Here is a 27,190-nt window from a genome sequence, read left to right as displayed (position 1 = left end):
CGTTGGGATGATCTCACAACTGGCGTCATCGATCTTCCACCACCACTCTCCCTCCACCACTTCTTCCCCATACCCTCCACATCCCATAATGAAGGGTCCTCGTTCTCGTCGTACCGGTACCTTCGCGCTGTCGCATCATCATCAACCCTCGTAAATGCTAATTCAATTGCTTCGACAGACTCGCAGGCCGTGTCTTCAGACACCAAGGATCAAAGATCGGATGCAGAAGCGTCCACCTCGCTGGCGCCACCTCCACGCCCTGCTGCGACGACCGCCAGCGATACTCCCGATTACTTCAATTCCGTTCATAATCCATTCTCGCTCGAACCCAATCCCTTCGAGCAGTCCTTTGGCACTGGCAACTCGGGTGAAACCCCCGGAAAGTCGTTACTGCCTCCTGTCGCTGCCCTCACCTCTCCTGCCCTGCCTGGTGCATCCTCTGGCGGTGGCTACAACTGGTCCAGCTCCCTGCGCTCAGGGCCCCTCAGCCCGGCAATGCTCCCTGGCCCAACTGGATCTAATGACTACTTTGACAGTATTGGTAGAGGCTTCCCGACTCCCAACGAGTCATCGCTCCGGACAGGCTTGACCCCTGGCGGCGGTGGCTCTATGTTCCCGGCCCCGAGCCCTAACTCCCAGGCGCTATTGCAACAACTCCAAAGCGGCGGGGCTACTCCTTCCACCATCGAATTCCACCGTACCGCACTGGCCGCCAAGAAAAATAGCGGGAACGGTCCTACCTCCAATGCGAACGTTCCAGAGCCTACCTCCAACCCGACCATGGACCAGAAACCTCCAAACACCGCCACGGACTTCACCCAACACGACGCAGCGGACGCGGCTAACGGCCTCTTCATGCTTGCCAAGGGTGGCCAGGCGAACAATATGCAAATGAATCAGGCTCCTGTTATGCAAAACGAGAGCCGTTCATCGGCCGCCCGACGCGTGTCGCAAAATAATGGCGCGGGTGGTCGCGAGATGAGCGGCGACGGCTCAGAGCAGGAACTCTCCAAGCCCGCTGGCAAGGGCAAGGGCAAGAAGAATGCTCCCAAAGCAAATGCTGCCAACAACCGGCGCAAAGCGGATGAGCCTGCCAAGGGCCCCAATAAGAAGGCTAAGATGACGGAGTCACCGTCGGACGATTCGGAGGATGAGGAGATGAGGAACTCCAATATGGATCCGAAGAAGATGACCGACGAAGAGAAGCGGCGAAATTTCCTGGAACGGAACCGGTATGTCACTCACGCGATTGCGACAGGCTGCTCTCATTTTGTGATACATTCAGCTAACACAAATACAGTGTCGCTGCTCTGAAGTGTCGTCAACGGAAGAAGCAATGGCTCGCCAATCTTCAAGCCAAGGTCGAGCTCTTCACGACGGAGAACGATGCACTTACCGCGACGGTGACCCAGCTTCGTGAGGAGATCGTGAACCTGAAGACGCTCCTGTTGGCTCACAAAGACTGCCCCGTCTCTCAAGCTCAAGGTCTGGGCCCGCTGATGATGAACGGCATGTCGACTGGATTTGACCCCCATCCCTACGGTATGCCCGGCCAAATGGGTATGCCGCCAGGTCCACCCATCCCTGCCCAGGGTATGCGCCGAGCGTGAGTGTGAGCAGAAAAGGGAGGAAGTTCAGCATCCCAAAATTCGCTTCTCAATTCTGCTTTCGGTGATATAAATTCTTTCCTCTGCTCTTCCGCATAGCAGCGAGGATATATTGATCCTTGATGCCTAGCCTGGGCGGTACCCTTTTCACTTGGTTTGGGGGGGGATCGATTCCCCTTTTTCTTATACTCCCCCCAACATTTCTTCTTTTGTTTCGGCAACGGCTACGGCTTTCACCGAATCTCTGGCATGGTCAGGTGTTTACGATCCACACGACTTAAAAATTCCGACGAGATGATTCCGGTGGTCTGGAAGCGGATAAATTTCGTTATAGTCTTTGGATGGCGCGTCAATCTCGGCGTCTTTTGAGAGTATTATTACTGGCTTTTCAAGGTTGTTTGTTCTTTGCCATGGCTCATGTTGATTTCGTTGCTTCCTCGTCTTTCCCCGCGGTGTATTTTCTACTCCCCTTACCCATTCTTCCATTTTTCTAATTTGCCCTCTCTCTGTTTATGGCCTCGAGAGATTGATTTTGTGTGGTTTTTTTTTCTTCCTTCGCTTGTTCAATAGGAGGACTCGCGGCTGCATGTTGTTCCTTGTTTTTCTGATCCGGTTGCTTCTCTGTTTGAGATACATGATTTCAAGGCGGCGTTCCGGGTGGTTTTGTGCTTTCGTTACGTGTCTGATTAGTTTCCTTGAACAGGATGCTTGAGCAAATGATCAGAAGTGTTGCTCCAAATTGATATCTCGTAGTCTGTAGTACCGCAGTAACAGTACAATAATCTAGATCTGGGTAGTGGATTGATAGTGGGAGATGATAAGCTTGATAAGAGCCTGGACGCGTCCGATGTCAAACCACCCAAACATCGCAAACACGAACCCACCTCATTGCATGAACTCCATCTGGAGCACCGGCGATAATCACTCAAAGAAAGTCCAAAGGCACGATCGAAGATTTGCAGTTGCATATAAAATAAGTCGGCTGCGATCATCTGAAGAAACCCCGCCCAACCCGTGAAACCTCGTCGCCCAATCGCCTCCGAAAACAACCCACCACCTCTCCGCAACCAATTGACCCCAACCTCAAAGGAACTCACGTCTCAAAACACCACTCGACATTGCCCAACCGGCGGGGGAAGGGCAGGATCATGTCGACTTCAACCCGCCCGACCACACGCCCGCGCCGTATCGACGACGCCCTCTCCCAACTAGTCGAATCTCTACTCCCCGAGATCCCGCTCTCCGCGCTCCCCCAAGACCACGATTTCTCCGACGACGACCTAGCCCTCGCCGCCGCCGAGGAACACCGCCACCATGCCCAGCTCGAACGCGCCTGGCGCACCCTCGAAGCACACCCCAGCAGCGGCGCAGACCCAACCTCACCAGCCGGCCGCCGCGGCAGTTCCGCCGGCGAAGACATCAACCACGCCCCGGATTTGATCAAGCGCAAGCTGCGGCGCGAAAACGCCAGTCCAGAAAAGATTGTGCGCTTCTCGAATTTGTACACCCGTCTACTCACGCAGCCCGTGCTCTCGCAGAAATGGGGTATCTTGTATCTGCTGTACAAGCTGAGCGAGACGGACGAAGAACAACAGCCCGTCGAGCGCAGCCGCAGTCCGCTGATGGACGAGGGAAATTTGCAGAATATGCTTGGTCGGGGCGCGGGACGTCCTCGGCGTGGCGCGGTCGTCGAGTCGGAGGATGATGAAGGTCCCGCTGTGAGTTCGTCTGCGTCGCAACCGCCTCGCGTATCTCGGGAGTCCAGGGCGCAGCGCCCGAGTTCGCTGCATAGGGATTGGGAGGAGTCTACGGAGCGGGCGAGCGCGAGTCGTGCGAGTCATTATGAGACTGGTGATGAGCGCGATGGTATGGCGTCGCCGACGGAGACACCGGCCAGTCATGCTCGCTCGACGGAGTCTGTTGAGAACGGGCTTTTACGAGATCTTCCGTTTAATTTGCAGGGGTTGTCGTCGACAAATTTACAGTTTCAGTCGACGTCGGTCTTGAAATTACCCTCTAATCTACCGGCTCCGATTGTATCGCTGTTGAATGCTTTGGCTGAGCCTTGTTTGCTTTATAAAGAGTTGGCTGGGTTTGTGGAGAGTGCAGAGGGGGGACTCGTGAATCAAAGCTTGAGGGCTGCTGTTGCGAATGAGTTGCGCTCGTACTTGGGTTTGGTTGCGACGCTGGAGGCGGAGATTCGGCAGGCTTTGGCTGCTATTGGGAATGCGAGTACGATGCAGGGGGTAAGGAAGGGTGGTGTTACTTTGAAGAGGTGTATGGTGTGGACGAGAGATGCGACCATGGCGCTGAGGTTGATGAGTTTGATTGTGGAAGAAGCTCGAGGTAAGTGATTGACCATCTTGCTTTGCATAGCGTAGAGGTACTGATATCAGATGCAGATAAAAAGGGAGGCCAATTGATCTCCTTAATCCACGGATTTTCGTCGTCTCATGGGGACCCGTTTGTCTGCGCCTTTGCCGAGAAGCTTCTGGCCCATGTTACTCGTCCATTCTACGATATGCTTCGGCTATGGATTTACGACGGCGAGCTGTCTGACCCATATAAAGAATTTTTCGTTGCAGAATCCGATCTCCGGACGACTGCTGACCCCAGACGTACAGCAACCAGCGTCTGGGAGGACAAGTATAAGCTGGATGATGATATGGTGCCGTCTATTATCACACAGGACTTTGCCAAGAAGGTTTTCTTGATTGGAAAGTCTCTCAACTTCATCCGATATGGCTGCGGTGATTCTGGATGGGTGGAGGCTTATTCCAAAGAAGCCTCGAAAGAGCTGCGATATGGCGACACTGCAACCCTAGAGACCTCCATTGATGAGGCCTACAAGACGACCATGGCGCGGTTAATCCACCTCATGGATGACAAGTTCAAGCTCTTTGACCACCTGCGGGCACTGAAGAAGTATCTACTGCTAGGACAGGGCGATTTCATCGCTCTCCTCATGGAGTCACTGGCCTCGAACCTGGATCGGCCTGCAAACTCGCAGTACCGACACACGCTCACCGCGCAGCTGGAACATGCCATCCGAGCTTCCAATGCGCAGTATGATTCCCCCGATGTGCTCCGCCGGCTGGATGCACGCATGCTCGAGCTGAGCCACGGCGAGATTGGGTGGGACTGCTTTACTCTGGAGTACAAGATCGATGCCCCCGTCGACGTGGTTATTACACCCTGGGGCTCAACACAGTATCTCAAAGTCTTCAACTTCCTCTGGCGCGTTAAGCGCGTCGAGTTCGCCCTCAACAGTACCTGGCGTCGCTGCATGACCGGTGCACGAGGCGTACTAGGCAGTGTGGACGACAAGGTCGGGCCGGACTGGAAGCGCGCACGCTGTGTTATCGCCGAGATGATTCACTTTGTCTGCCAACTGCAATACTACATCCTTTTTGAGGTGATTGAATCCAGCTGGGATCAGCTGCAGGCCGAAGTTTCGAAGCCAGGCTGCACTCTCGACGACCTCATTGAAGCACACACCAAATACCTCAACTCTATCACACACAAGGGCTTATTAGGCTCGGCCACTGCATCTCGATATGGCGTCTCTACCTCTGCCTCCGCCAAACAGCCGGAGGAAAGTTTCCTCAGCCAACTCCACCATATCCTCAAGATCATGCTTTCATACAAGGATGCCGTGGATGGCCTTTACTCCTTCTCCGTCGCTGAATTCACCCGTCGCCAGGAACTCAGCGCGAAGATTGAAACGCGGACAGCACAAGGCCGCTGGGGTGTCACGGATCGCGACATGCTACCGCGTCGCGCGAATAGTCGTGGCGGTGCCTCCATGGCATCAACACCAGATATTCGACCCGCCAGTGCCGGGCCGGACGGGATAGACACGCCATTCTCACTATCAGCACAGGATCTCGCGGCAGACGACAACATGCTCGCCTCGCTACGGGTCCGACTGCGTGATCTCTCTGCCGATTTCAAATCCCGTCTAACGACCTTACTTAGTGATCTGTCCTACCAACCCGATGTAGACATGCGCTTCCTCGCTGTCGTGATGAACTTCAACGACGTCTACAAACCTAGAAGGCGGGCCAAGCCGACTTCTGGCGCACGGGATAGAGATAGAGAGAGGGAGCGGGCGAAGCGCAAGGCAGCTGCTAGTGCTGCGGCGGCGAATGCTGGTACTGGCTCGGGCACGGAGTCATCGAGAGAGATGCGACGAGAACGAAGTGCTGGTGCTGGTCCTGAGCCTGGGAATGGCAATGGCGCTGCGACATAGTTTGTCTTTGTCGATCTATGATAAGGGTCTGGTTGATACAGTATAGACGGTAATGTGAGATGAATCCATGATTCCATTTCATTCCGTATTTTGTAAGGAAGAAAGTTGCAGTTAGATCTATAACTGTAGATGCTGTATCTGGACGCCATACTAACGGTCCAAGCTTATCGGGACCCGCCCTCACGTGGATCCGGCAGAAAAAAATAATTGACTCCGCCCTTGGCCAGACTAGCAACGACAACCAGCCTGGAGAATCCTGCTGGGACACATAAATCAGGTCGCTCTCGCAATTGGGTTTCTGGACTGTGCGACCGAGGTCTATATCTCTGCTGCAGTCCCATTCCAATTGTACACAGCAGCAACAATGGCCAAAGAGACATCAAAAGTCGGCCTGAAGCCGAAACACGCCAAAGAGGACGCCGAAGTCGAGACACAACGAGCTACATCCCCCGAAAAGACACACAAGCCCGATTCCAAAGACAAGAAGAAGCGCAGGAAGTCATCCAGCGAGGCCGATGGTGACGTGACGACCAAGAAGAAGCGGCGGCATAGCACGGACGATAAGCAGGACAAGGAGGACGACAAGCCGAAGAAAAAGAAGAAGAGAGTCTCCTTTGGCCCAGGCACGAAGACAAAGGACGCAGACAGTGATAGCGACAGCGACAGTCCCGCTGACGATGAGCATGATGACAATGACAATACCTCCGGGACCGTGATGGACGCCAACTCCGAAGCCAAGGAAGCCGAGAACAAGTTGATCGAGCAGATGAAGAAGCGCAAGCGCGAGAAGAAGAAGGCACGCAAGACTGGAACTACATCTACGTCTACATCTTCCGAGCAGGTTCATGAGACTCCTATCCTCGGCTACCTGAGCTGGTACTACCGTGACCGCGCGTCGTGGAAGTTCCAGAAGAACCGCGAAACAAATCTCCTCAAACACCTTTACTCGATTGAGCACGTCCCCGTGCAATACAACGTCCCCCTCTTGACCTACCTGCAAGGTCTGAAGGGTGACGCTGCCAAGACGCGGCTGAGCGACGGCGCAGTGGCAGTTCTCAAGGGTGACACCGCCGAAGCTGGCGCCGAGTACGAGCAGGCCGTTGACACATTCCGGTCATTGCTGCCCGAGAGCACAGAAGAACTAAATGCCGCCGACTCAATTGACGGCCTGGACTTGGAAGCGACCAAGCGCCTTCGAAAGAGACAACGGGCGGAGCTGGTCTTCTTCGCCGTCACGGGCGAGGTGTTCGATCGGGAAGAGGTTGTGCGCAAGCAGAAAGAAGCTGCGCGGGCGGAAGCGCAGAAAATCAAGAAGCGGAAGAATCGGACTGTCGTTGTGGATATCTCCAGCAGCGAGAGCGACAGCGATGCAGAGAAGCCTGTCCAGACGAAGAAGAGCGCTGCCAAGGCGGAGAGCAGTGATGATTATACCAGCAGCAGTGGGAGCGATAGCGATGATAGCACGAGCAGCAGTGGCAGCGACAGCGAGAGCGAAGCGCCTCCCGCGAAGAAACCTGCGCCTGCGCCTAACAAGTCCGCATTGAAGAAGAAGGATGTTCCGAAATCTGTTGCTCCTGTGAAGGAAGAACCTGCTCCGCCGGCGCCTAGCAAGAACAAGAAGAAGCAAAAGCGCAAAGTCCGAACTACGCAGATTGAGATCTCGAGTAGCAGCGAGAGTGATAGTGATTGAGGATTTGCTGTTAATCCTAGACTTGGGAATGTGTGTTTGTATGGGTCTTTGCTTTGGGTGTTCTTGTTCTTGCATATTCTCCTATACCATGATGATGTATCATACTGTAGTGTCTATATGAGATTTGGCATATGATGATGGTCCTATCGGTCTCAGTTGATCTTGAAACCGAGAGCATAAATCAATTTCTCGATATCTAGGTACCTACATAGTTGATTACCGTGGGGGTAGTAGAGACAAAAGCTTCTGGGCTTCCTTGTAGGTAAGTGCTAGGTTGGAGTTTAGGAAGGTCATGAGAATATGTACAGCATATCACGTCGCTTGTCGGATTTCTTATGAAGTCCCAGAACTTCTCGTGAAATAAAATTAGGCCTAATAGGAATGAAAACAGGACTTGTATTAATTGGTGTCACTTCGCTGAATTCCATGCCCTTCTCAGCTGGGTCCATCCTGGCTGGTAATGGGCCAAAGGCGGTGAAGAGCGCTGAAGCTCAAGCTCGAGCTTCGGCTTAGGCACCGCTGGCACGCGTCACTGTCAATTGCACCTCTCATCAACCTCCCAACCTCCTGCCATTCTCCTCCTTCTTGACATCTCGATCCTTCTCCTATAGAAAAACTCAGATACCGCCATAATGTCCGGTATGCAGTCACGACAGTGCTGATCCTAGGCACCATGTCCAGCCCCCATGACCTCAACCCCGACTAACCTCCATCTTCTCCGCACCAGGAAGCGCAGGATACGACAGACATATCACTATCTTCTCCGATCAGGGTCGTTTGTACCAAGTTGGTACGTGCTTTGAGCTCCCTCCTTCGAATGCCGGGCTGTGGTCTCCCGCCGACTGCTGTTCAACGCTTCCATCCTCATGACCGCTGACCAACAATCTGTGTACCGCTAGAATATGCTTTCAAGGCTATCACCTCTGCAAACATCACCTCCATCGGTGTGAGGGGGAAGGACTGTGCTATTGTCGTCTCCCAGAAGAAAGTGGCTGTACGCACGATCCCGGAATCTACCCGATGGCCCCTGCGGTTGCTACCAAAGACTAACACACTCGCTCAAAGGACAAACTGATCGACCCTTCCTCCGTCTCACATGTCTTCAAGATCTCGCCCTCTGTGGGCTGCGTGATGACCGGCTCGATAGCAGATGCCCGTGCCTCCGTCGACCGGGCCCGTGGAGAGGCTGCTGAGTTCCGCTACAAATTTGGTTATGAGATGCCCTGCGACGTGCTGGCGAAGCGATTGGCAAATATCAACCAGGTCTACACACAACGAGTAAGTCCCAAGGCATCATCCTCGCAATGAGACCCAATCCACGGCTTTTTCCTTCTTCGCTGGTCACTTTTCGGGGACTCCGTTGTGCTTACACACACACTCTTTTTGCCAGGCCTACATGCGACCACTCGGCGTCGCTATGACCCTGATCTCGGTCGATGATGAGAATGGTCCGCAACTCTACAAGTGCGACCCGGCTGGTTACTTCGTTGGATACAAGGCGACTTCCTCGGGCCCCAAGCAGCAGGAGGCGCAGAATTACCTGGAGAAGAAGCTGAAGAACAAGGATGCGGCACCCGGCAGCTGGGAGGAAGTGGTGGAGCTGGGTATCACGGCGTTGAGCAATGTGCTGAGTGTTGATTTTAAGAAACACGAGCTGGAGGTTGGTATCGTGGGTGGCCCCCAGACAGATGGCAAGGAGGGCACCACTACAGAGTTCCGGGCCCTGACGGAGGAGGAGATTGATGAACGGCTGCAGGCCATAGCGGAGAAGGACTAAGCGGGTCGTATCCTGCAGTATGAATGGTCTGGTCGATGGAGGCGAAATGGACGACTGCAAGAGAGACAGGGAGCTATTGACCGAATAGGTCCGACGGGGTGGAGGAGCCGCTTCAGTGACGATGATGGTGATATTCTATTTTTCTCCCTTTTTTTCTACTTGTTCTAGAGAAAGACCCAATGAAACGTCTGTGAATGACAACTGCAATTGCCCTGAATTCGCCTCTTCCTCTCGTTTTCCCTGCAAGAATCTCGAGTTTAGGCCGTGTTCCATATGCACGGCGTTCCAGTGCCTGCCAACGGTGTTGTCGTGTTGCTGTTCTGCTGCATGGCTACACTGTAATGGCACGCCGGGACTATGCTTGGCGTCTAAAGTACCGTAAACCGCCCGGCTGGGGGGATCACCTCAGCTTCAGCAAGCCCAGTGGGGCACAATTTGTTGCCACCGTTCTGGAGAAAGGCGCGATGAATCACACACATTCCATATTCGTCGGATCTATACAGGACTTTTTGAAAATCTCATACAACATCCATTTTTGTAGGCAAGGGGAGAAAGACATACGCTTCAGCTGTGTTGTGTAGGCGCCACGGGACGCCATATGTGGCTTAGCAAAATTGTGGCTGGTGGTAGGGTCCGAAACTATTTACTCGTTCGCGAACAAGGTTATAACTTATCTCGTTTAGTAGTGATAGTTCGTTCGCATTCGAGCTGAGGCATCGAACTAGCGACTAGCAAGCCTGGATCAAACGAACCTATTGCATATTTTCTAGCACTATCAACCGCCAATCTTTGCCTGGAAATCCTCGGCTTTGGTCGGGCCTACTCGCTGTTCATCTGGTTATTTTTACTTTGCATCCGATCCGCTCGGGGGATCCGATCATGCACGTCCGGTCCTGTTCTGCTGGGAATTAACCAGATTTTTCCGTTCTGAGCGTTCATAGGCCCAGACCAACTACTGGGGCCAGTGCACTGTAGCTGACAGGGGTCCCACTAGCCATGAGGCACCATGAGGGCCCTCTATGGTGCATGTCTGTCAAAATTTCAAAGTTTCTGTCGTCCCGACTGGGGGAGTTAGCCCAGTGCGCACCAATCAGCTTACTGAACGAGGGTTTCTTTTCTTTACCCAATTTCCTGAGATATGAGGTATGGGATATGAAATATACTGGATACTACTCAATGGTCACTATTGATGACGACGTAATAATGAATCGACCCAGGAACCTAATCTCTCGGTCGATTTGGTCCCACTCTCGTCATGGTGCCCCTCTTTCCAGTTTGCATTTTGACGGTGTATCTAATTGCTCGCCTCTTTAGCTAGTAACTAAATTTACCGATTAAAGGATACCATTGCTATTATCTACGAGGCATCTAAGGTGGTCTTGTACGAGCATGATCCTGGTAGCCAAAGAGATTCATCCAAGATACCTACATTTTCAACCCGCAGGCCATATAATCCACTCCCCTTCCCTTGGGACCGAGGAACAGGGATGTTCTCCGTATAGCGTCGTGCGTACAGTACTACTCTAGTCGAATCTCTGCCGTTGGGACAGTTTCTCGGGAGCTAGGCCCGATCCACCCTCGCATGAGAACCTAGCTGGCTGCTGGACAGAGGTTCCTAAATCTTGGCGTTTTCACCTTCTATTGGTGCAGTCTGCCATGCACCGCCGATGATCCTGGCGTTCGTCTCCGCTGTCACGGGCGAACAATCCTTTTTGGGAAGGGTTTTTTAGTCTATTTATGCTCGCTCTTGGAAATATTGGTATTTTTTTTCTACTCCATTTAATGTAGTAAGATCTATGTACTTACGCTAATTGGTTCTATCCTGGTAATCGATTTTATTGCATTTTCTTTCTACAGGTGGCACTTGCCATGCTGGGACGACCTATCCCAGAAAGGGGGTGCTGTCATGTATGGGGTAGTGAGGAGACTCGAAGCTCTTTTTCTGAATCTGGCCTTCTCTCTCTGTTTCTAGATTATAAAGCTCGCTTCATCTCTTCCTTCTTCCCCCACAGCCGTTGACAGCACGTTGAGCGCCTTTCTTCTTATGCCCTCTCCTCGAGCTCTAACATTCCTTTTCAATTGGTCTTCTTTGATGTGATTTCAAGGGCTTTTCCTCACGCTTCATACTCTCCTTCTAATAACGACCCATAAGCCGCTCGGTAGCTACTTCCTTTTCTCAATGGCAGACGGACGTAAGCATTGGTTTACCTCGCACCAATCGATCAAACTCAGGACCTCAGACGCTGATCATGCAATTGGACTACAGTCAATCAGGCCCGCGCAGTGCGAGTGGCCGAACTCATAAACGACTATCGGACATTGTTGTTGCACATCTCCCAGCAACAAGCTGACGCTTCACCCGAGGAATACTACGAAGAAGGATTCACCGTGCTTCGAGAATGCCACGCCTCCGCTCAACGCCTATTAAGCGCCAACTACCATCCATGTCCAATGACAGGGAGAGGGAATGCGGAGACAGAGAAAGCAGAGCTTCAAAGGTACTCACACTTTGCCCCCTTGCGGTTCAATTGCATCAATTTCCCGCTTTATAAACCAATTACTTATTCAATATTGGTCCTAGGGTTATAATCGACAGCAGCGCTCGCCGCTTCCAAGCACATAAAATCTACCTTCGAGCCGCGGCAGCACGGCGATGGGCGATGACTCGAGCGAATATCCTCCGCGGTCAACGACCAACATCGGCATATGCACCAGCCTTGAAACCCGCACACGTCACGCTACAACAGGAATTGGCCCGCGTTACGGACCAGCACGTTGTCGCAGATCTCCGAGCCGCCGATCTGCGGGCAGGTCATTGGCTTGATGACGATCCGTCTTTGGATACGATAGAGCGATGGATTCAGGGTCGTTAGGGACATGGGACTGGCATTGATATGTGCTCCCATTGATGAACCGTGGATATATCTGCCGGCGGGCTAGGGGTTGGGACACTTGTACGATTCTTTTGGGTAGTGAAGGGGGCTTGCATGGGATGAGACCGTCCTCTTTTTTTTTCTTCTGGGATTACATTACTTTGGCGGGCATAGCGCAGGTCGCAAGCCTGGCCAGGGACGAATTGAAAAAAAAAAAAAAGGAAGTTTGGGTTCTTGTTGAGCTTGTTGAGCATGGCGACGATATACCCTCATGTCTTGTTTGTTGGCCGCTTGTTTTCTGTGACGTTTTATGACTCGTTTTTTGTTTGATTAGGACCTTTGCATTTCTATATTTGCTTAGGCGTTCGGGCTATCGAAGGTGTATTTTCTTTTTAGTTATTATCGTGTGGGTCAAGAATTAGAGAGACATTTTGCATTATTCCTAGTTGGAGTTGTACATAGAATGCTCGACTGATTTTCCCATTCTGAAACGCGTTTGATGGAGTTATGGAGTCACTACTACTCTCTACTACCCACTATATCTTAAGCCCAAGCATGGGGCACTCACCTTCATAAACGGAAACACAATCTAGAATCCCTACAGTCTCCACCATAACACTACCTAGCTCAATTACAGAACTCCAATACTGAGGACCAGAAACCACGTTCGAGGCGCTAGCAACTAGCAACGTCCAAGGCGATTGAAGGAGAGCCAGGGCCCTTGCATCAGGGAGCTTCGAACGGCGATTGGGCAATTGACAAAAACCCAGACCCAGACACCTGGGTCTCGAGGCAGACATACCAGCTGAGAGAGAGGAGACAAGAGGATCCAGTGGAGAGGGTCAGGGGCCACAACGACGTCTGTGCAGTAGTCGTGCAGTCGACACGGCAGTTCTTTCTCGGCGTCTGCAAGTACAGCCACTGACGGCATTCAACGACCTTCACTGTGCCCGAGGTACCCAGTTAAATCGAACGATGAGTTTAGCGACGGCCAAATAGTCCAGGCAATGCCTATGCTAGTGGTAACTGCATCGATCCAGTTTGGGTAGTACCTCGGTCCCAAAGATAGGATAGGTTGCATGGACTGGCGTCGAGTGGATTCAAATGAAATCGGGTTCTGCAAAGATCGAGAAGGAGGGGGTGGCGAGCAAGTGCCCCGGTAGGAACGGAATACTCCAGAGTGGCGAATATCCCGAACAAACCGTTTTGGCGCAATAGATTGACAGCAAAGCATCACTAGGAAATTGAAAGTGTGAATCACAGAGGGGCCGATGCATTAGTTGTGGAAGAAGCGGGTTAGATCTGGGTGCATTCGGGCCCTAAAACTGTTAGTCTGCCGGGCGCTATGCCAATGATTGTTGAGATCGGGCGTCTGTCGGCTCGAGTTCAGCTGGTGTTGGTCCCTTGTCTTCTCCTTTTTGTTTTCCCCTTTTGGTTTCCTGATTTTCAAGGAATGAAAAATCTTTTCTCTGTCCCCATTTAACCTTATAACAACTTTGTGGGACTGATCATAAGTATTCGGATTGATTCCTGGCCTGTCAAGGCTTTCTCCTTCCCAGTCGATGGGGCCGTTTCAGCTGGGATGTGCTGCCTGAGGTTATTTGTGGATCGTCTCAATGGTGTGTACAGTAGTACACAAAGAGCAGTTTATCCTGTATCAGGACTTTTAGGAAGTGGGTCATGGCTTGTTAACTTCTTCTTGGCTCCTTTTCTTTTCATTTCGTTCTGTTGGTAGATTTCATCATCCCGTAGTTCAACCACCACGTGTGGCATTGTCTTCGGGTACTTCCTACTTGGTCATTCAGAAACTTTTCAGTCTTTGGTCTATAAATTATTGGCCTTATATGACCTGTCTATCTTTTTCTCTATCATCACGGTACATGGGTCATGAAACTGATTGTCGATTCCCAGAGCTTGCTGATGTCCCTTCGTGCGCAGAGCTAGCTCGTGGTCGAGAGCACAGTCCGTTGCTCTCTGCCTTCATAATGGTAAACTTTCTAAATTATCTGTTCGATGTTAAATTTGACACCCTCCGCTAGCCTGTATTCACAAATTCTTACCGCTCTACATCCACCTCCAATCTTTCGCCAAGAAATAGAACTCCACACGCGGAGGATTTTTGACCACCTTTCCCCAGATAGTCACTTATTGCTGTTGTCGCATGATACCTTCCAGGGTGCCGGGGGTGTTGATAGTATCGTAAGCAATATTTCATGAATGTGAAATTGTGAAGATCTTCCTCTGCCTTGAAGCCTTGATCGGGATATTCTGAATTCCACTTTCAACTTTAATTGCAGCTACGGAAATGGCTTTGATTGAGGTAATTGATCCCGCGCCCGAGTAGTCACTCTAAATCTACCAGTCTTTGGAATTCAGTACTCGTGTGACCTGTAAAGACCTTGCTGGTTCCGAAAGAATATGATCGAAACCCTCTCACGGCAATAACGTGCCGAGCTATCACGGGTGATGAGATTCTCCTCTATCACCATTTCTGGCAACAAGAGGGACTCCCATCTACCAAAGATAATATAATATGCCGACTCAAGGGTATGCTGAAAGATCTGCAAGCAGCATGACTGATCTCTCCGGTCGCACGGAGACCCTGCGCAGGTGGAGATGTCACGCTGCACAGTTTCATGAGTTTGTGTGATTGTCTATAAGAATGGCAATCCGGGGGGTTTTGTAGGACTGACTGACTCTGTCGCAAGGTGATGTTCGGATTCTGGCCAGGTTCAAACCCAAGCACGTTGTCGATTATTGTTTGTTGATTCTTTAAATATATACATTTTCAGCCACAGGTACGGAAGCCCCGATTATACCGCCACATTCAATGGCACAGCCACTACGCTCTGACCAATGACGTCGTTGAGGGGTCTGTTATTTTTAACGTGGAGGTACAAAGTCCCGCTAACAGTTAGGCTGCGACATTAGGTACCCCTCCATTCATCATTTATCAGATCGATTCCAGGGTCCTCTTGCCCCAAGTTTTACGAATCTTGAAACTCGGTTGTTGAACATATCTTTGATTGTGGCTTTCCGACTTCAGCCCCTTGTACTGCTCACTGCGTTTGTGGTGTTTGTGGCTCTCCTTTTGCAATATTTATCTCTCCCCCTGTGCAACCACTCCGGAACCAACCATGTCGGCTGGAATGAAATCTATTGCTTACTTCGTTAACTGGGTATGGTTTTCCATGATTGGCCTAACTACCCTTGTCATTCCTCCATAGAGGCTTCTATCGCCACGCTGATATATGAACGATCGCTGATGGACGATTCGTGCTAACCCCACCTTGCAGGCCATTTATGGGCGCAACTACAACCCACAAGATCTGCCCGCCGAGAAGCTGACACATGTGCTCTATGCATTTGCCAATATTCACCCAGAGACTGGTGAAGTGTACGTTGACCCCTCAAATATTCAGCATCAAAAACAGAGAGTTGATGAATCATTTGCAGTTACTTGACTGACAGTTGGTCTGATGTTGAGAAGCACTACGCTGGAGACTCGTGGAATGATACCGGCAACAATGTCTATGGTTGCATCAAGCAGCTGTTCCTGCTGAAGAAGAAACATCGCCAGCTGAAGGTCCTGATTTCAATTGGTGGCTGGACGTACTCTGCCAACTTTGCTGGCCCTGCTAGCACCCCAGAAGGTCGGGCGAGGTTTGCCGAGTCGGCCACTCGACTTGTTCTAGATCTTGGACTTGATGGTGTGTATAATGTTTGTGTGTTGTGATCAGGATTATGGCTGACTGATATATGTAGGCATTGATATTGATTGGGAGTATCCCCAAGGTATGTATCATCTTCACAGGGAACTAACTGCTCCTTCTCAAGGAACAGCCAATCTCTGACCCGATTTCTAGACGATAACCAAGCCCAGAACCTGGTCGAGCTGTTACGGGCATGCCGTGAGGTGCGATTTTTATGCCTTCCCCTTGTATTTACACCCTGAACGAGGCCCGTGACTGATTAAAGAAAACAGAGCCTCGATAGTGCGGCTGGCCCCAACCGCAAATTCTACCTTTCCATTGCTTGTCCCGCAGGGCCAAGCAACTTCTCTAAGCTCAAGTTGCGTGACATGACGCCTCTGCTGGACTTTTACAACCTAATGGCGTATGACTACGCCGGAAGCTGGGACAGCGCAGCCGGCCACCAGGCCAACCTTTTCCCATCCAAGTCGAACCCAACCTCGACGCCGTTCTCGACCATCGCTGCCCTTGACCACTATATTCACGTGGATGGTGTGCCACCCAAGAAGATGATCCTCGGTATGCCGCTGTACGGACGTGCATTCGAGAATACCGATGGCCCCGGCACCCCATACAACGGCGTGGGCCAGGGTAGCTGGGAGAATGGAGTGTGGGACTACAAGGCCTTGCCACGTCCCGGCGCTACAGAGCATATTGATACGGAAGCGGACGCATCCTGGAGCTACGATCCTAACTCACGCACCATGGTCTCGTACGATAACGTTGAGATGAGCCAGAGAAAGGCTGATTTTGTTAAGTACCGACAGCTTGGTGGAGGTATGTGGTGGGAGAGTAGCGGTGATAAGGGAGGTAAGGAGGGCAATGCATCGCATGGTAGCCTGATCGGCACCTTTGTGGACGGCATTGGTGGCGTCGGTTCATTGGAGCAGATTGACAATGCTCTTGATTATCCCGAGAGCAAGTATGATAACTTGCGGGCTGGGTTTCCCGGCCAGTAAGTAGATCGAACTATCGAGATGGGACTATCGGTGCATGAAGGCGAGGAGTTACGCATGCAAGCGGCCCGGACCGTGGAGACTTGTCCATAGTGTCCGTAGTCTGTCGTTCCCTTACGCAATGGCATAGTGCATGCAGCCTATCGTTTACATATTACAGCAGACCAATTGGATTTGGCAGAAGCCAGGTTGGTGTGATTTTTTTTGTATTCACAGTAATCAAGGTCCCAACGTAGGTGCCCATCAACCGTATCATCTATCGCGAGATCTCGATAACTCGTATCCATGCCTAGAGTAAACCATGCTGAAACTCGATCACAGAAACCTCCCGATTAGACGGGGTCCATTTACTTGGACTCGTCGAAGACGTAGGTGAGGTGGCACTTGCCGCAGTACTGACGGTTGTGCATAGCGGCCATGAAGATACCGGCACCGCACTGTAAAGGAAAGAAATTAGTCGCTGCGCTCGTCTTCTCGCTTTTTTTTTGTAGGACTGTCTCATACCTCGGGAGCGGGGCACTCGCGGCGCAGACGCTCGATCTTGCCATCGCCGTCAACCTTGTAGTACTTCAGGATGGCGAGCTTGGTCTTCTTGTGCTTGTGCTTGATCTTCTTGGGGGTGGTGTAGACCTTCTTCTTGCGCTTCTTGCCACCACCACGCAGGCGGAGCACGAGGTGAAGGGTGGACTCCTTCTGGATGTTGTAGTCCGAAAGAGTGCGGCCATCCTCGAGCTGCTTGCCAGCGAAGATCAGACGCTGTTGGTCAGGGGGAATGCCCTCCTTGTCTGTGCGAGCGGAACTTTCGTTAGTCCGGATGTTCGGGAATCTAGCCTTGGAGAGGAATTGTTCGTACCCTGGATCTTGGACTTGACGTTGTCGATGGTGTCCGAGGACTCCACCTCAAGGGTGATAGTTTTGCCCGTAAGGGTCTTAACGAAGATCTGCATCTTGATGAAGGCCTGGCGGTGGGATGTTAGCAGCGGGACTCGGAGATTTCAGAGTGCGCGAGCGACAGAAAACGTCGGGCGAAGTGAGCGTATGATATTTGCACATTTCCTCCGACATCTCCAGTGCTGAAGCGCATGGGTGTTGGCGCGTCTAACTCACCTCGACACGTTGTCTTCCTTAACCTTGCAAGATGGAAGAAATTCAGTGTGGGTGGGACTCGGTTGACGGTTAAAATCGTTGTGTGGTCACGTGGTGCCAATATGACTAGTTAGGGACTAGCGCAGGAAATGAGGATCAAAGATAACCCGGACTCCGGGTAAAATACCGGCTGATAAAAATGTCACATGACCTATAGGTAATTGTAGCCTTGCAGCCTCAGGCCACAAATGACATCGTTCCGCAGCACAGCAACAACAGTAACAATCGCAATCACAAAAGCCCGAGAAGCTAAAATCCAGCTGAAATCAGCTATTTACTATTGTCCATTAAGGGATATTGCCATGGCGACTTGGATAGGAGGCCTCGCCCCCTACCCAAGGACCAGGCGATGGCCACTCTCCTCACAGCACGATTGAGCGCCCTTGCAGAGTAGAAGAGCAGAGAGACCAAGGGAGGTCAGGGACGCCCTCGAGCAACAAGTCTGTATGCGAGGCCTGGATCTGAGATACGAAAGTATCGGGATGATCGTTCAAGTGGGCCCGCCCTTTCGTCACATTTAGTGCTCGGTTGGTTTCCCAGACTCCCATCACAGCCCGTTGCCATGCCAACACGCGGCTTGTTGATGGAACCGTGGGTGCTGATAGATCGTCAATGCACCCACTGGCCCGCTTCAAGGTCCGGGCCTTTACACTTATTGAGTTTCATTTCTGCTCTTCTCTCCAATCCTTCAAGTTCAGAAACCCTGGACCTGCTGTCACTGCCACTACTGCCATAGCAGGGCGCTGGTGATACTCTGCAAAGCCTACACAAACCTACAAAAAAAACAGACTCTGTTGATAGCTGAAGTTCTCGATTTGAGGCTCTAGCGTCGTTCCTTTCGTCTTCTTTGTTTTAGTTGCTGCGTTGGATAGTTGTGTTCACAGACTAACACCGTGACAGGGCCGTGATCACCGAGAGGCTGGATAGCCATGATTTCCACCAACTCAACGTCGCTGCGACCCGGTCACCACCGCCGTCAGCTCTCGACTCCAGCACCCTTCGACGCTGCAATCACCCCGCAAGCCATGTCTGCAATCCCCACCCGCCGAACACATCGCCGGGGACAGACAATGGATTACGGCTCGTATGGTCAACAGATTCCCGCCGTTGACCAACGACATGCCTCGAAGACTGTCCCGGAGCTTCGAGACTTCTTTAACGCAAAATCAGCAGGTATTCCTCAACAGGCACGTAATCTGCAACAGTTCCCCGCCTACATTCAACGATCAGAGCACTCTTCTGTGCCAAGTGGACTGCCTGTGCTGCAACAATCCTGTCAATATCAGTCATTACCCATGTGGAGCCAAGCGGAATTGCAGGGACTATATTCGGCATCTGCTGCTTCAACTTCCCCTGCAACAACAATTGCCCCGGCCCTTTCAAGATCCGCTAGTGAAAGCTCAGACAAGAATGCTTCGTTGACAAGTGCCCTCTACCGTATGCGTCAGGAGCGCAATCTTTCAATGATGCAAAGAGAGCAAACCACCAGACACCCTCGAGTGATGCAACCACTCTCTGTTCAACCAGAGGGTATTTCTCCCAAGATGAACCCATATCTTTGTTGTAAGATAGAAAATATTCTCATTCATCGCGTCGATTACCAGCTGACATTATGCGACAGACACTTCCCCCCTTACCCCCGAGTCTACCCCGATGAAGGGTTCCTTTGATTTTACCATGTACAGCAATGACCAGACCCCCACCAAGTCCCAGAGCTTTTCAATTCCCCGTACCCCAGTCAGCTCCGAAATGCAGAGAGCCAAGTCTTTCCAAGGAGTTTCTTCGGCTAGTCCTGTGCAGCTCAAGCATCATATACCGTCTCCCGCTGAATCGCCCTCTGTCGCCTTCGCCGAATTGGCTGCAATGCCCTCTCCAGGGTCCTGCAGTCTATCTGATGGCCCAGAAACACCCTCATTGGGTGGTCGTCAAGAGCGTGCAAACTCGATCGAGTCATCACTCATGAGATCTGGATCCGAAATGGGTGCCGAACCAATTGACGATTTCGACCTTGATGCTCGTGTGAAGGCATCCGTTCGAGAGACGGGTGTCTCCAACGATGAGATCAACAAGTACATCTCTGGACCCGATCCTAAGGACGGAAAGTGGGTGTGCTTGTGGCATGACTGTGAGAATTGCCGCTTCGGTCGCAAGGAGAACATCAAGTCCCATGTGCAGACCCACCTCGATGACCGGCCCTACAAGTGCGATGTTTGCGACAAGAAGTTTGTCCGAGGCCACGATCTCAAGCGCCACCTGAAGACCCACACTGGCAAGAAGCCATTTGCCTGTCGCTGCGGTGCTAGTTTCGCCCGGCAAGATGCCTTGACCCGTCACCGCCAGCGCGATATGTGCGTCGGAGGCTACAATGGCCACACTTTGAAGACCACGAGACGTGGCCGTCCACCCAATAAGAACCGCCCCGATATCGAAACTCGTCAGACCAAGTCCACCCGTACCCGCCAACGCGTTGCCGAAAAGACCGAGTCTTTCACTCCGATTAAGGCGGAAGGCACTCTTCTCCAGGAGCCTCCCGTTTTTGCATCGCCTAATTATGCCCCGTCCAACAGCTTGTCTTCGTTCACGCCACCTACCTCTCCCGGCGCTAATGATGTCCCGTCACCTCTGCCGGCTGGAAATTCGTTTACATCTCAATTTGAAGATGATCTGCTCCCGCCTCTGTCGCCTCCACAAATGGCCCATGCCCGATATGAGCAAGCCATTGCTCAGTTCAACCCAAACATGGTTGGAGCGCCTGGCTCTCAAGAGTATCTCTACAGTGACCCTGCCCTTTCTCCTCATGATATGTCTTCGCCCCACACTGCACCCACGCTGGCCGAGTCCTCCGTGGGCTCGGAGATTGATTTCTTCATGACTCAAGATCCTTCAGAGCAAGTGCAGGAAGAGTTCGGCAACATCACCACCCAGGCACTGTCCAGCTTCTCAAACACATACTCTTATGTCGATTCGTCCGATTTCCCTAGCTCGTCGTTCTACACCGACATGCCGGAGAAGCCTTTCTCCGGCCTCAACCCCCTGGACGATCCCTACTCGGACCAAATTGACTCGCTCTCCAATGAGTTCTTGATTGATCCTTGAACGTGGCCTACATGACCTCACTGCGATGATTTATCTTTTTCAACCAAAAGCATGACTTAGACGATGTGACTACCTTTCTTCTTTCTGGCGCGGCGCAATTTTGCGATGACACGATACGAGCTTGTACAATCTGACGATGAACCACGCGAATCCTTCTTTCGGTATCCCCATTGACTCGGCTTTTTTGCCGACCGTCTTGGGGTTTGACGCTCTTCTTCTGCACATTCGGACTTTAGCGCACATGACAATGTCTCTTCTGATTAGGGGCTTCGGGGAATTTTCTGGTGCAACTGGGAGTACTAACTCTTGCTTTTTTCCTTTCACCCCTCTGCTTGCCCATTTACGCACTGAAACTTGTATCCCCCTTCTGTTTACATTCCTATTTTCCGAACATGGTGTTTTCTTTTCTTCTCCTCGGTGGCTTTTTCGTTACCCCGTGGGTCTGCTGGGATTGCTAGATTGCCTCATGGCGTGCTTTGTTATGTTTCGCTCTCCCTTAATTTCCTCCCTCTCTTTACCATTCGATTTGTACTTCATGGGTTCTGAATGGAAGATTCTGTAGCTAGCTTTATGCGGGCAGACTTTCTTGGTGTACTTTCTTCTGTAGCAGTGAAGCGTGCTTGATATTATCAGTTTAAATTTTAGACTTTGGATCGCTTTTGTTGGTACATGCGTCACCAATTGCAGTATTTTATTCCTGTCACTTCTTATCCTTGTAAACTTCGTAGTAAATAGTTGTAGTGTCTAGTACTTTCCCCGCCTCCCTTAGTCAATCCATATCTCAAAGATACTATCAACCAGGGGCATTTACCGTCATTGGAGATCTCGTCTCGGAGCTTTCGATGACACTATCCACTAAAACTTGGAGACTCGGACTATTTTAAATCTCTCAAGAAGCCAATGTTTTAGAATATGACCTTTTCGAACGCCTCTTGCAACCCTTTACTCCCCAACCATGCCTCCAATGCTTGCATATCCCCCCGATTAGCCCGCTGCCCACCTCGTTCACCCAACGAGTCCGTAATTTCCTCCATCCCTGGAAATACTCTTTGAACGCTCTTCGTTTCCCGAAATCGCTCACTGACTTTCTTCTGATGACTTGGAATATCACCCCAGGAATGTGTCTTGATGAAGCTCATATAAGCATCAATATCCGGTGACAAACCCTCTAGGCAGAGTACACCCGGTTTTCCTGCAAGCACAAAGCCCGTCAGAGAATAGCCCGGTGCGAGGTTGACCATGTCGTCTCTCTTTTTGCGAGTTGATAGAGATGGGAAGTAGAACCACACTCTTACAAGTGGACCGCGGGAGCGTGCATCTGTGTTCGTTGCCCCCGAAGCCATAGCCTGGCTTTGCTTGGTTTCGAGAAAGCGGGCGCATTCCGTTTGGATGTATTCGAACGCTTCTAGCGCATCATCCTTCGGCATCGAGGCAGCAAGTTCTGCCACCTCCGCTTTGGACATCCAGTCCGGTTGTCGAAGAGAATATCCCAGTGGTGGGGGTTGGTCGATTGACTGTTGACTCTCAGAATGCAATGGGACCAAGATATTCACTTGTATTGTCTTGTCTCCATCTGCGATTGGTAGGCAGACGGTAAGAGATATGCTTTCAGGGATCTTAGATAGTGTGGAGGTTGGGTCCTGGCACCAGTCGCGAAGCTTTTCGATGCACTCTGCTGTGGATTCAGGGATTTCCAGCTCCCCGGCAGATGGATACATGGCCGCTATGAGGTCGATTGTGGCCAATTGAGACTCTAGGATGTCTGCTGATAGGATTGATGAATTTGTCGGGGCCATTTTGAATTCTTGATATGTAATGGTTGTCGATATTGAGGAACTAGTATGAATCCGAGTGAAGATTGATTTGCTGCTTCTGAGCAGCGCGCCTGGAAATCACAGTAGGGGAACTTCAGACGTAACGGCCAGGATCTCAACGGTTCAGGTGTTGTACAAAATAAGTGAATAATATCCTGTGATTGGAGGGTCTGGTGTGAAATAGTGTCAATCCTTGAAGAATAACGTGTTTTTTTCTCTCTAAAGGTGTGGCCGACCACGGAGTACTGAGAGTTCAATTGGTGAATTGGAGGTCCCCACTTCGGGTACCAATCGGCTCTTGTGGACTTTTAAGTTCGCCAGTTGGGAGCTTTCCTCAAGCGGCTTACAGAACACTTGGAGCTGGGGATTTTGGGGGTTCTTGGTTTTACTGGTGCTAAATGGGCATCACCACCATCACTACCTCCGGTCACTACTGTTCAGCCGAAAAAGATGAACCCAGCGTCCCGTAATCTTTTCCCTCGCGACTCGCTTGGCCATGATATCGATTGAAAAGGAGCTCAACCATAGGCAGACATCTCTGACTTGGACAATTTCCATGATAGAGTTCCCGCGGACAGCTCTTGGCCGTCGTGATATATAAGCATTGCACCTCGGACGGTGAGCGTTTTAGGCTAAAAAAAGGACTTTGATGGGCATTATCGAGAGGTACTTCCGTGTCCAAAGGGTCCCCCGACCCCGTCGGACCATCTCCGACCTTTTCCCCACCCCTCATAAGACAGCTTATTTATCCCCGCAACATCCCACATCAGACTCGTCCGAGACACACACTGCCAAACATTCCCTGTCGTCAAGTTAGTCACTATCTTCAAACAAAATGACAATCGGCGTGGCATTGATTGGAGCAGGAATCTGGTCCAAAGAGGAGCATCTGGTATGTGGGACCGCTAACCACCGTGAGAGACGGCGACTCATTTGCCTTTTATAGCCAGCGGTACTCGCATCGGAGCACTTGGACCTGAAGGCCGTGTATTCTCGTTCGCTGAGTTCTGCGGAGGATACTGCCAAGGCCTCGGGCAAGCAGGTTGAGCTGTATTCCGAAGACTCGGACCAAGGATACAACGATTTGCTGAAGCGGGAGGATGTCCATGCAGTCATTATCGCGTGAGTGCCGATCCATCTCTCACATAGGTAATGCAAACTCACAGGTCTCCAGACTTTCCATCGCTTCCCAAGCCTCTTATATCCGCGCAGCGCTCTCCGCAGGAAAACATGTTTTGTCAGAGAAACCCGTGGCCGAAAATGTTGTGGAGGCGGAGGCGTTGATCAAATGGTATACCGAGGAAATTGAGCCTCTAAAGAAGGCTACTTGGAGTGTAGCAGAGAACTTCCGCTACCTCGATAGCTTCCGATACGCTCGGGAGAAAGTCCAGGGCCTAGGGAAGATTATTGGATTCCGTGTCAAGGTTTATGGCAATATCCAACAGGACGGAAAGTTCTTCAGTAATACTACCATCTGACCCGGCCCTTTTGTGTATGAGAAGCTGACATTTTGACTTCAGACACCGATTGGAGAAAGGTTCCTACGCACCAGGGTGGCTTCCTGCTCGACGGTGGAGTGCACTACACAGCTGGACTGCGCTACCTGCTCGGACCCGACACATTCATTACTCGATTGTCTGCCTTCACAACTCTGCTCAAGGAACACCTGCCACCTGTGGATACAGTTGATGCAATTTTCAAAGCCAACACTGGCATTCAGGGTACGTTCCAGGTGTCGAATGGAACTAGCCTGGTGGGCCCCGAGTGGACTATTGGGTGTGAGAATGGCAGTGTCAGCGTCGAAGGCCCCAAGATCACCATTAGGACCTTAGATGGCAAAGAAGATGTCCAGAATGTGGATGACGAGCGGACAGGTGTTCCACCAGAAGTTCGACAATGGGGAGTGGCTCTTGCAGCTGGCAAGCCGAACCCTGAACAGAGCCCCAGCCAGGCTTTGGCAGACCTGGAGTTGGTAAGTCAAACCTGACACTCGACTTTGTTTGAAATACATTTGCTAACATCGTGAACCAACTTGATTAGCTCGAATTGATGCTCCGTAGTGGTGAAAGTGATGGGCAACCACAGGCAACTCACTGCCAACAACCCGCAATTATCTGATTGAATGGATGACTCTGCAAGGAAATGCGAGGAAGAGAGACAGGAGGTGCTTCGATTACACAGGCTATCTGACTGCTGAATCCGACCGGCAATCCTTTTGAAACTATTTCTATACCCTGCTGGCACAGTTGTCATACCAGGCAACGCCATAGCATGATACTTGCAACCCCCGCCGATGTTAAGTCTCAATAGTAAAATTTAGAAAACCAATTAATGGATTTGATAAGCTGCTTCATAGGATGTTGTCTGCATATAGCTATACGTAAGACATAAACCTCCGCTCTAAGCCACTGAATCTAAAAAATATCATAAAACAGTTGGGATGATGCTATCAATAGGTAAGCGATTGGCAGGATTGGACACAGAAGATGCGAGATGCGATCAGAATGCATCCTTTGACTTCCAAGTAATTTCTATTTCAATCAAATGCTCTGCCTGAGAGGCAAAGACGGTGCTTTGGACCTGGCCCTTGGGGGCCTTGTCGGCGTAGAAAGTCGTGTTGCCAAGGTATGTGAGCTTGTCGTCTTTGACCTGTTTAGTGATAGTCGATTAGCATGACTGAAAATCAAAGAACACAACTCTGAGATTTATAACGTACCGCGAATTCACTTGCCCTAGTGACATGACTACCGCAGTTCAACGCATCATCTTCAAATGCGCAAAGGCCCTTGCTAGACTTTAGAGTAAAGGTATCATCTGCAAAGTTCGGGTCAGCACACAAAATAACTATTGTTACGCAAAGGAAAAGGCAAAACTGACCTGACGCCTTCTTTGCGCGGAAAGTTGCGCATGTCCCAGACGCGTACCAGGTTCCATAGCTGATGATACAGCCTCGTCTCTGGTTGAGGGTGGACACCATCAGATTTCCCTTGCCTGAAAAGGGAGCTCCGGTCTGCGTGGGCTCTGGCACATACGTAGTGGTCTTTGTCGGCTCGGGCGCTGATCGCTTGGGCGGATAGCGGATGCCCCGCCTGGGACAGTTGGAAGTTTGTCCATCTACGAGGATGTTAGCGCTTTGCTTTGACATAGGTTTACTGAGATCACTCGAACCTGGGGGCGCGGAAACGAATTTTCCTGTTTGCAGGCTTCCTGCAATATTGAAATGATACCAAATCTCACTGAGAGATCCCTGTCGACAATGCACAGTAACGGGAGCACCGTGGGCGCGCTCCAGAGCATCTTCGACATCTGCAAGTGCATAGGTTTGGCTGTGTGATGGGAGAATCCCAGCCGCGGCAAGGAACTGCACAAAGATTTAGCGGCAAGACCATAGATCTAGACAAAGAATATTACTGACCTCGTATGAAGGGACCTGTTTGAAGACCTCGACCGACTTGTCGAAGTAGTCTACTACATCTTGTTGGGGGATGTAATCCTCGTAGCAGTGCGTCTCCAGGGTGCTGACACAGGTACCGTGCTTTTCCCATTCGTGCTGCCACAGGTGAGCATCGTCGCCGCGGTAGTCCTTCCAGTACTCGGTCATGTATTCGAGCAAATCTCCACGGCCTGAATCGACCAGAATCAGCGAAATGTTGCTGTATTTCCGTTTGGAGTCACAAAATTGATCAAAGCCGCCATTACAATGATCAGGCCTATCACAAATTATAAATAATCTGAAGTTCGTCCGATTCAGGTCTGGGATGTCCGCTTACCACAAGCCGTGAATAGTCCAGGAGTCATCGGGACCAACCGCGGGGTCCGCATCCCAGAACTGCGTCTGCAGCATCTGGCCTCCCGGGTAATTGAAACAGCAGGTGTCTTGGCCATGATACTTCGTTTGACAACTGATCTCAGACAGGGGGCATGATGTCGAAGCTCCGATGGTCGGCTTCTTATCATCTGCAGCTGACGATATCCACCAGGTACCCAGCGTCTTCAGGATCTTCTGAGGTCCTGGGATCCCCAGCACCTGCTGAGCCGGGTTCCACATAGTTTGAAATTGATGAGTTCTTGGTGTTCTCAACCAACAATATTGACAGAATCGAAAGTCGAGTTTATTGTGTTTATTACAAAAGAAAGACAAGTAGAATGGAGGCTGAGGTTGTTCTCATCTCATGCGCCAAGCTTCGATGACTAAGGCGATCATCGGCCCCAACCCCGTGATCTGGT

General features: G+C 51.1%; 10 protein-coding genes across 10 annotated transcripts; 8 read left to right on the top strand and 2 right to left on the bottom strand.

Annotated features, from left to right (window-relative positions):
* Window positions 1–88: 88 nt before the first annotated feature.
* On the top strand, window positions 89–1,610 carry atfA (bZIP transcription factor atfA; the record flags this gene model as incomplete). The annotated part of the gene is made up of 3 exons (XM_056914185.1): window positions 89–116; window positions 179–1,232; window positions 1,301–1,610. 3 exons carry the CDS (start codon window positions 89–91, stop codon window positions 1,608–1,610), a joined length of 1,392 nt encoding a protein of 463 aa, XP_056763034.1.
* Window positions 1,611–2,755: 1,145 nt separating this feature from the next.
* Window positions 2,756–5,859, top strand: N7458_010802 (tubulin gamma complex associated family protein; the record flags this gene model as incomplete). The annotated part of the gene is made up of 2 exons (XM_056914184.1): window positions 2,756–3,953; window positions 4,010–5,859. 2 exons carry the CDS (start codon window positions 2,756–2,758, stop codon window positions 5,857–5,859), a joined length of 3,048 nt encoding a protein of 1,015 aa, XP_056763033.1.
* A 364-nt stretch (window positions 5,860–6,223) lies between these two features.
* On the top strand, window positions 6,224–7,549 carry N7458_010801 (WKF domain-containing protein; the record flags this gene model as incomplete). Its single annotated transcript, XM_056914183.1, has 1 exon — window positions 6,224–7,549. One exon carries the CDS (start codon window positions 6,224–6,226, stop codon window positions 7,547–7,549), a length of 1,326 nt encoding a protein of 441 aa, XP_056763032.1.
* A 632-nt stretch (window positions 7,550–8,181) lies between these two features.
* On the top strand, window positions 8,182–9,326 carry prs2 (proteasome core particle subunit alpha 1; the record flags this gene model as incomplete). Its single annotated transcript, XM_056914182.1, has 5 exons — window positions 8,182–8,188; window positions 8,277–8,339; window positions 8,449–8,543; window positions 8,615–8,827; window positions 8,940–9,326. 5 exons carry the CDS (start codon window positions 8,182–8,184, stop codon window positions 9,324–9,326), a joined length of 765 nt encoding a protein of 254 aa, XP_056763031.1.
* A 2,179-nt stretch (window positions 9,327–11,505) lies between these two features.
* Window positions 11,506–12,199, top strand: N7458_010799 (uncharacterized protein; the record flags this gene model as incomplete). Its single annotated transcript, XM_056914181.1, has 3 exons — window positions 11,506–11,518; window positions 11,593–11,824; window positions 11,908–12,199. The coding sequence occupies 3 exons, from the start codon at window positions 11,506–11,508 to the stop codon at window positions 12,197–12,199; spliced, it is 537 nt and encodes a 178-aa protein (XP_056763030.1).
* A 3,137-nt stretch (window positions 12,200–15,336) lies between these two features.
* On the top strand, window positions 15,337–16,910 carry N7458_010798 (glycoside hydrolase family 18 protein; the record flags this gene model as incomplete). The annotated part of the gene is made up of 6 exons (XM_056914180.1): window positions 15,337–15,378; window positions 15,496–15,596; window positions 15,656–15,909; window positions 15,965–15,994; window positions 16,066–16,115; window positions 16,185–16,910. 6 exons carry the CDS (start codon window positions 15,337–15,339, stop codon window positions 16,908–16,910), a joined length of 1,203 nt encoding a protein of 400 aa, XP_056763029.1.
* A 2,072-nt stretch (window positions 16,911–18,982) lies between these two features.
* Window positions 18,983–21,149, top strand: ace2 (putative C2H2 transcription factor (Swi5); the record flags this gene model as incomplete). Its single annotated transcript, XM_056914179.1, has 2 exons — window positions 18,983–19,616; window positions 19,675–21,149. The coding sequence occupies 2 exons, from the start codon at window positions 18,983–18,985 to the stop codon at window positions 21,147–21,149; spliced, it is 2,109 nt and encodes a 702-aa protein (XP_056763028.1).
* A 905-nt stretch (window positions 21,150–22,054) lies between these two features.
* On the bottom strand, window positions 22,055–22,945 carry N7458_010796 (DUF1115 domain protein; the record flags this gene model as incomplete). The annotated part of the gene is made up of 1 exon (XM_056914178.1): window positions 22,055–22,945. One exon carries the CDS (start codon window positions 22,943–22,945, stop codon window positions 22,055–22,057), a length of 891 nt encoding a protein of 296 aa, XP_056763027.1.
* An 853-nt stretch (window positions 22,946–23,798) lies between these two features.
* Window positions 23,799–25,081, top strand: N7458_010795 (Gfo/Idh/MocA family protein; the record flags this gene model as incomplete). The annotated part of the gene is made up of 5 exons (XM_056914177.1): window positions 23,799–23,855; window positions 23,910–24,085; window positions 24,138–24,424; window positions 24,484–24,935; window positions 25,004–25,081. The coding sequence occupies 5 exons, from the start codon at window positions 23,799–23,801 to the stop codon at window positions 25,079–25,081; spliced, it is 1,050 nt and encodes a 349-aa protein (XP_056763026.1).
* Window positions 25,082–25,462: 381 nt separating this feature from the next.
* On the bottom strand, window positions 25,463–27,011 carry N7458_010794 (T2 family ribonuclease; the record flags this gene model as incomplete). Its single annotated transcript, XM_056914176.1, has 6 exons — window positions 25,463–25,612; window positions 25,680–25,777; window positions 25,841–26,077; window positions 26,132–26,324; window positions 26,379–26,673; window positions 26,734–27,011. The coding sequence occupies 6 exons, from the start codon at window positions 27,009–27,011 to the stop codon at window positions 25,463–25,465; spliced, it is 1,251 nt and encodes a 416-aa protein (XP_056763025.1).
* Window positions 27,012–27,190: the final 179 nt, after the last annotated feature.

Source organism: Penicillium daleae (genome assembly GCF_028827525.1).
Source record: "Penicillium daleae strain IBT 16125 chromosome Unknown utg000008l_segment0_segment0, whole genome shotgun sequence".
Taxonomy (NCBI): domain Eukaryota; kingdom Fungi; phylum Ascomycota; class Eurotiomycetes; order Eurotiales; family Aspergillaceae; genus Penicillium; species Penicillium daleae.
The sequence above is the reverse complement of the archived record's forward strand: the minus strand, read 5'-3'. Positions and strand labels throughout refer to the sequence as shown.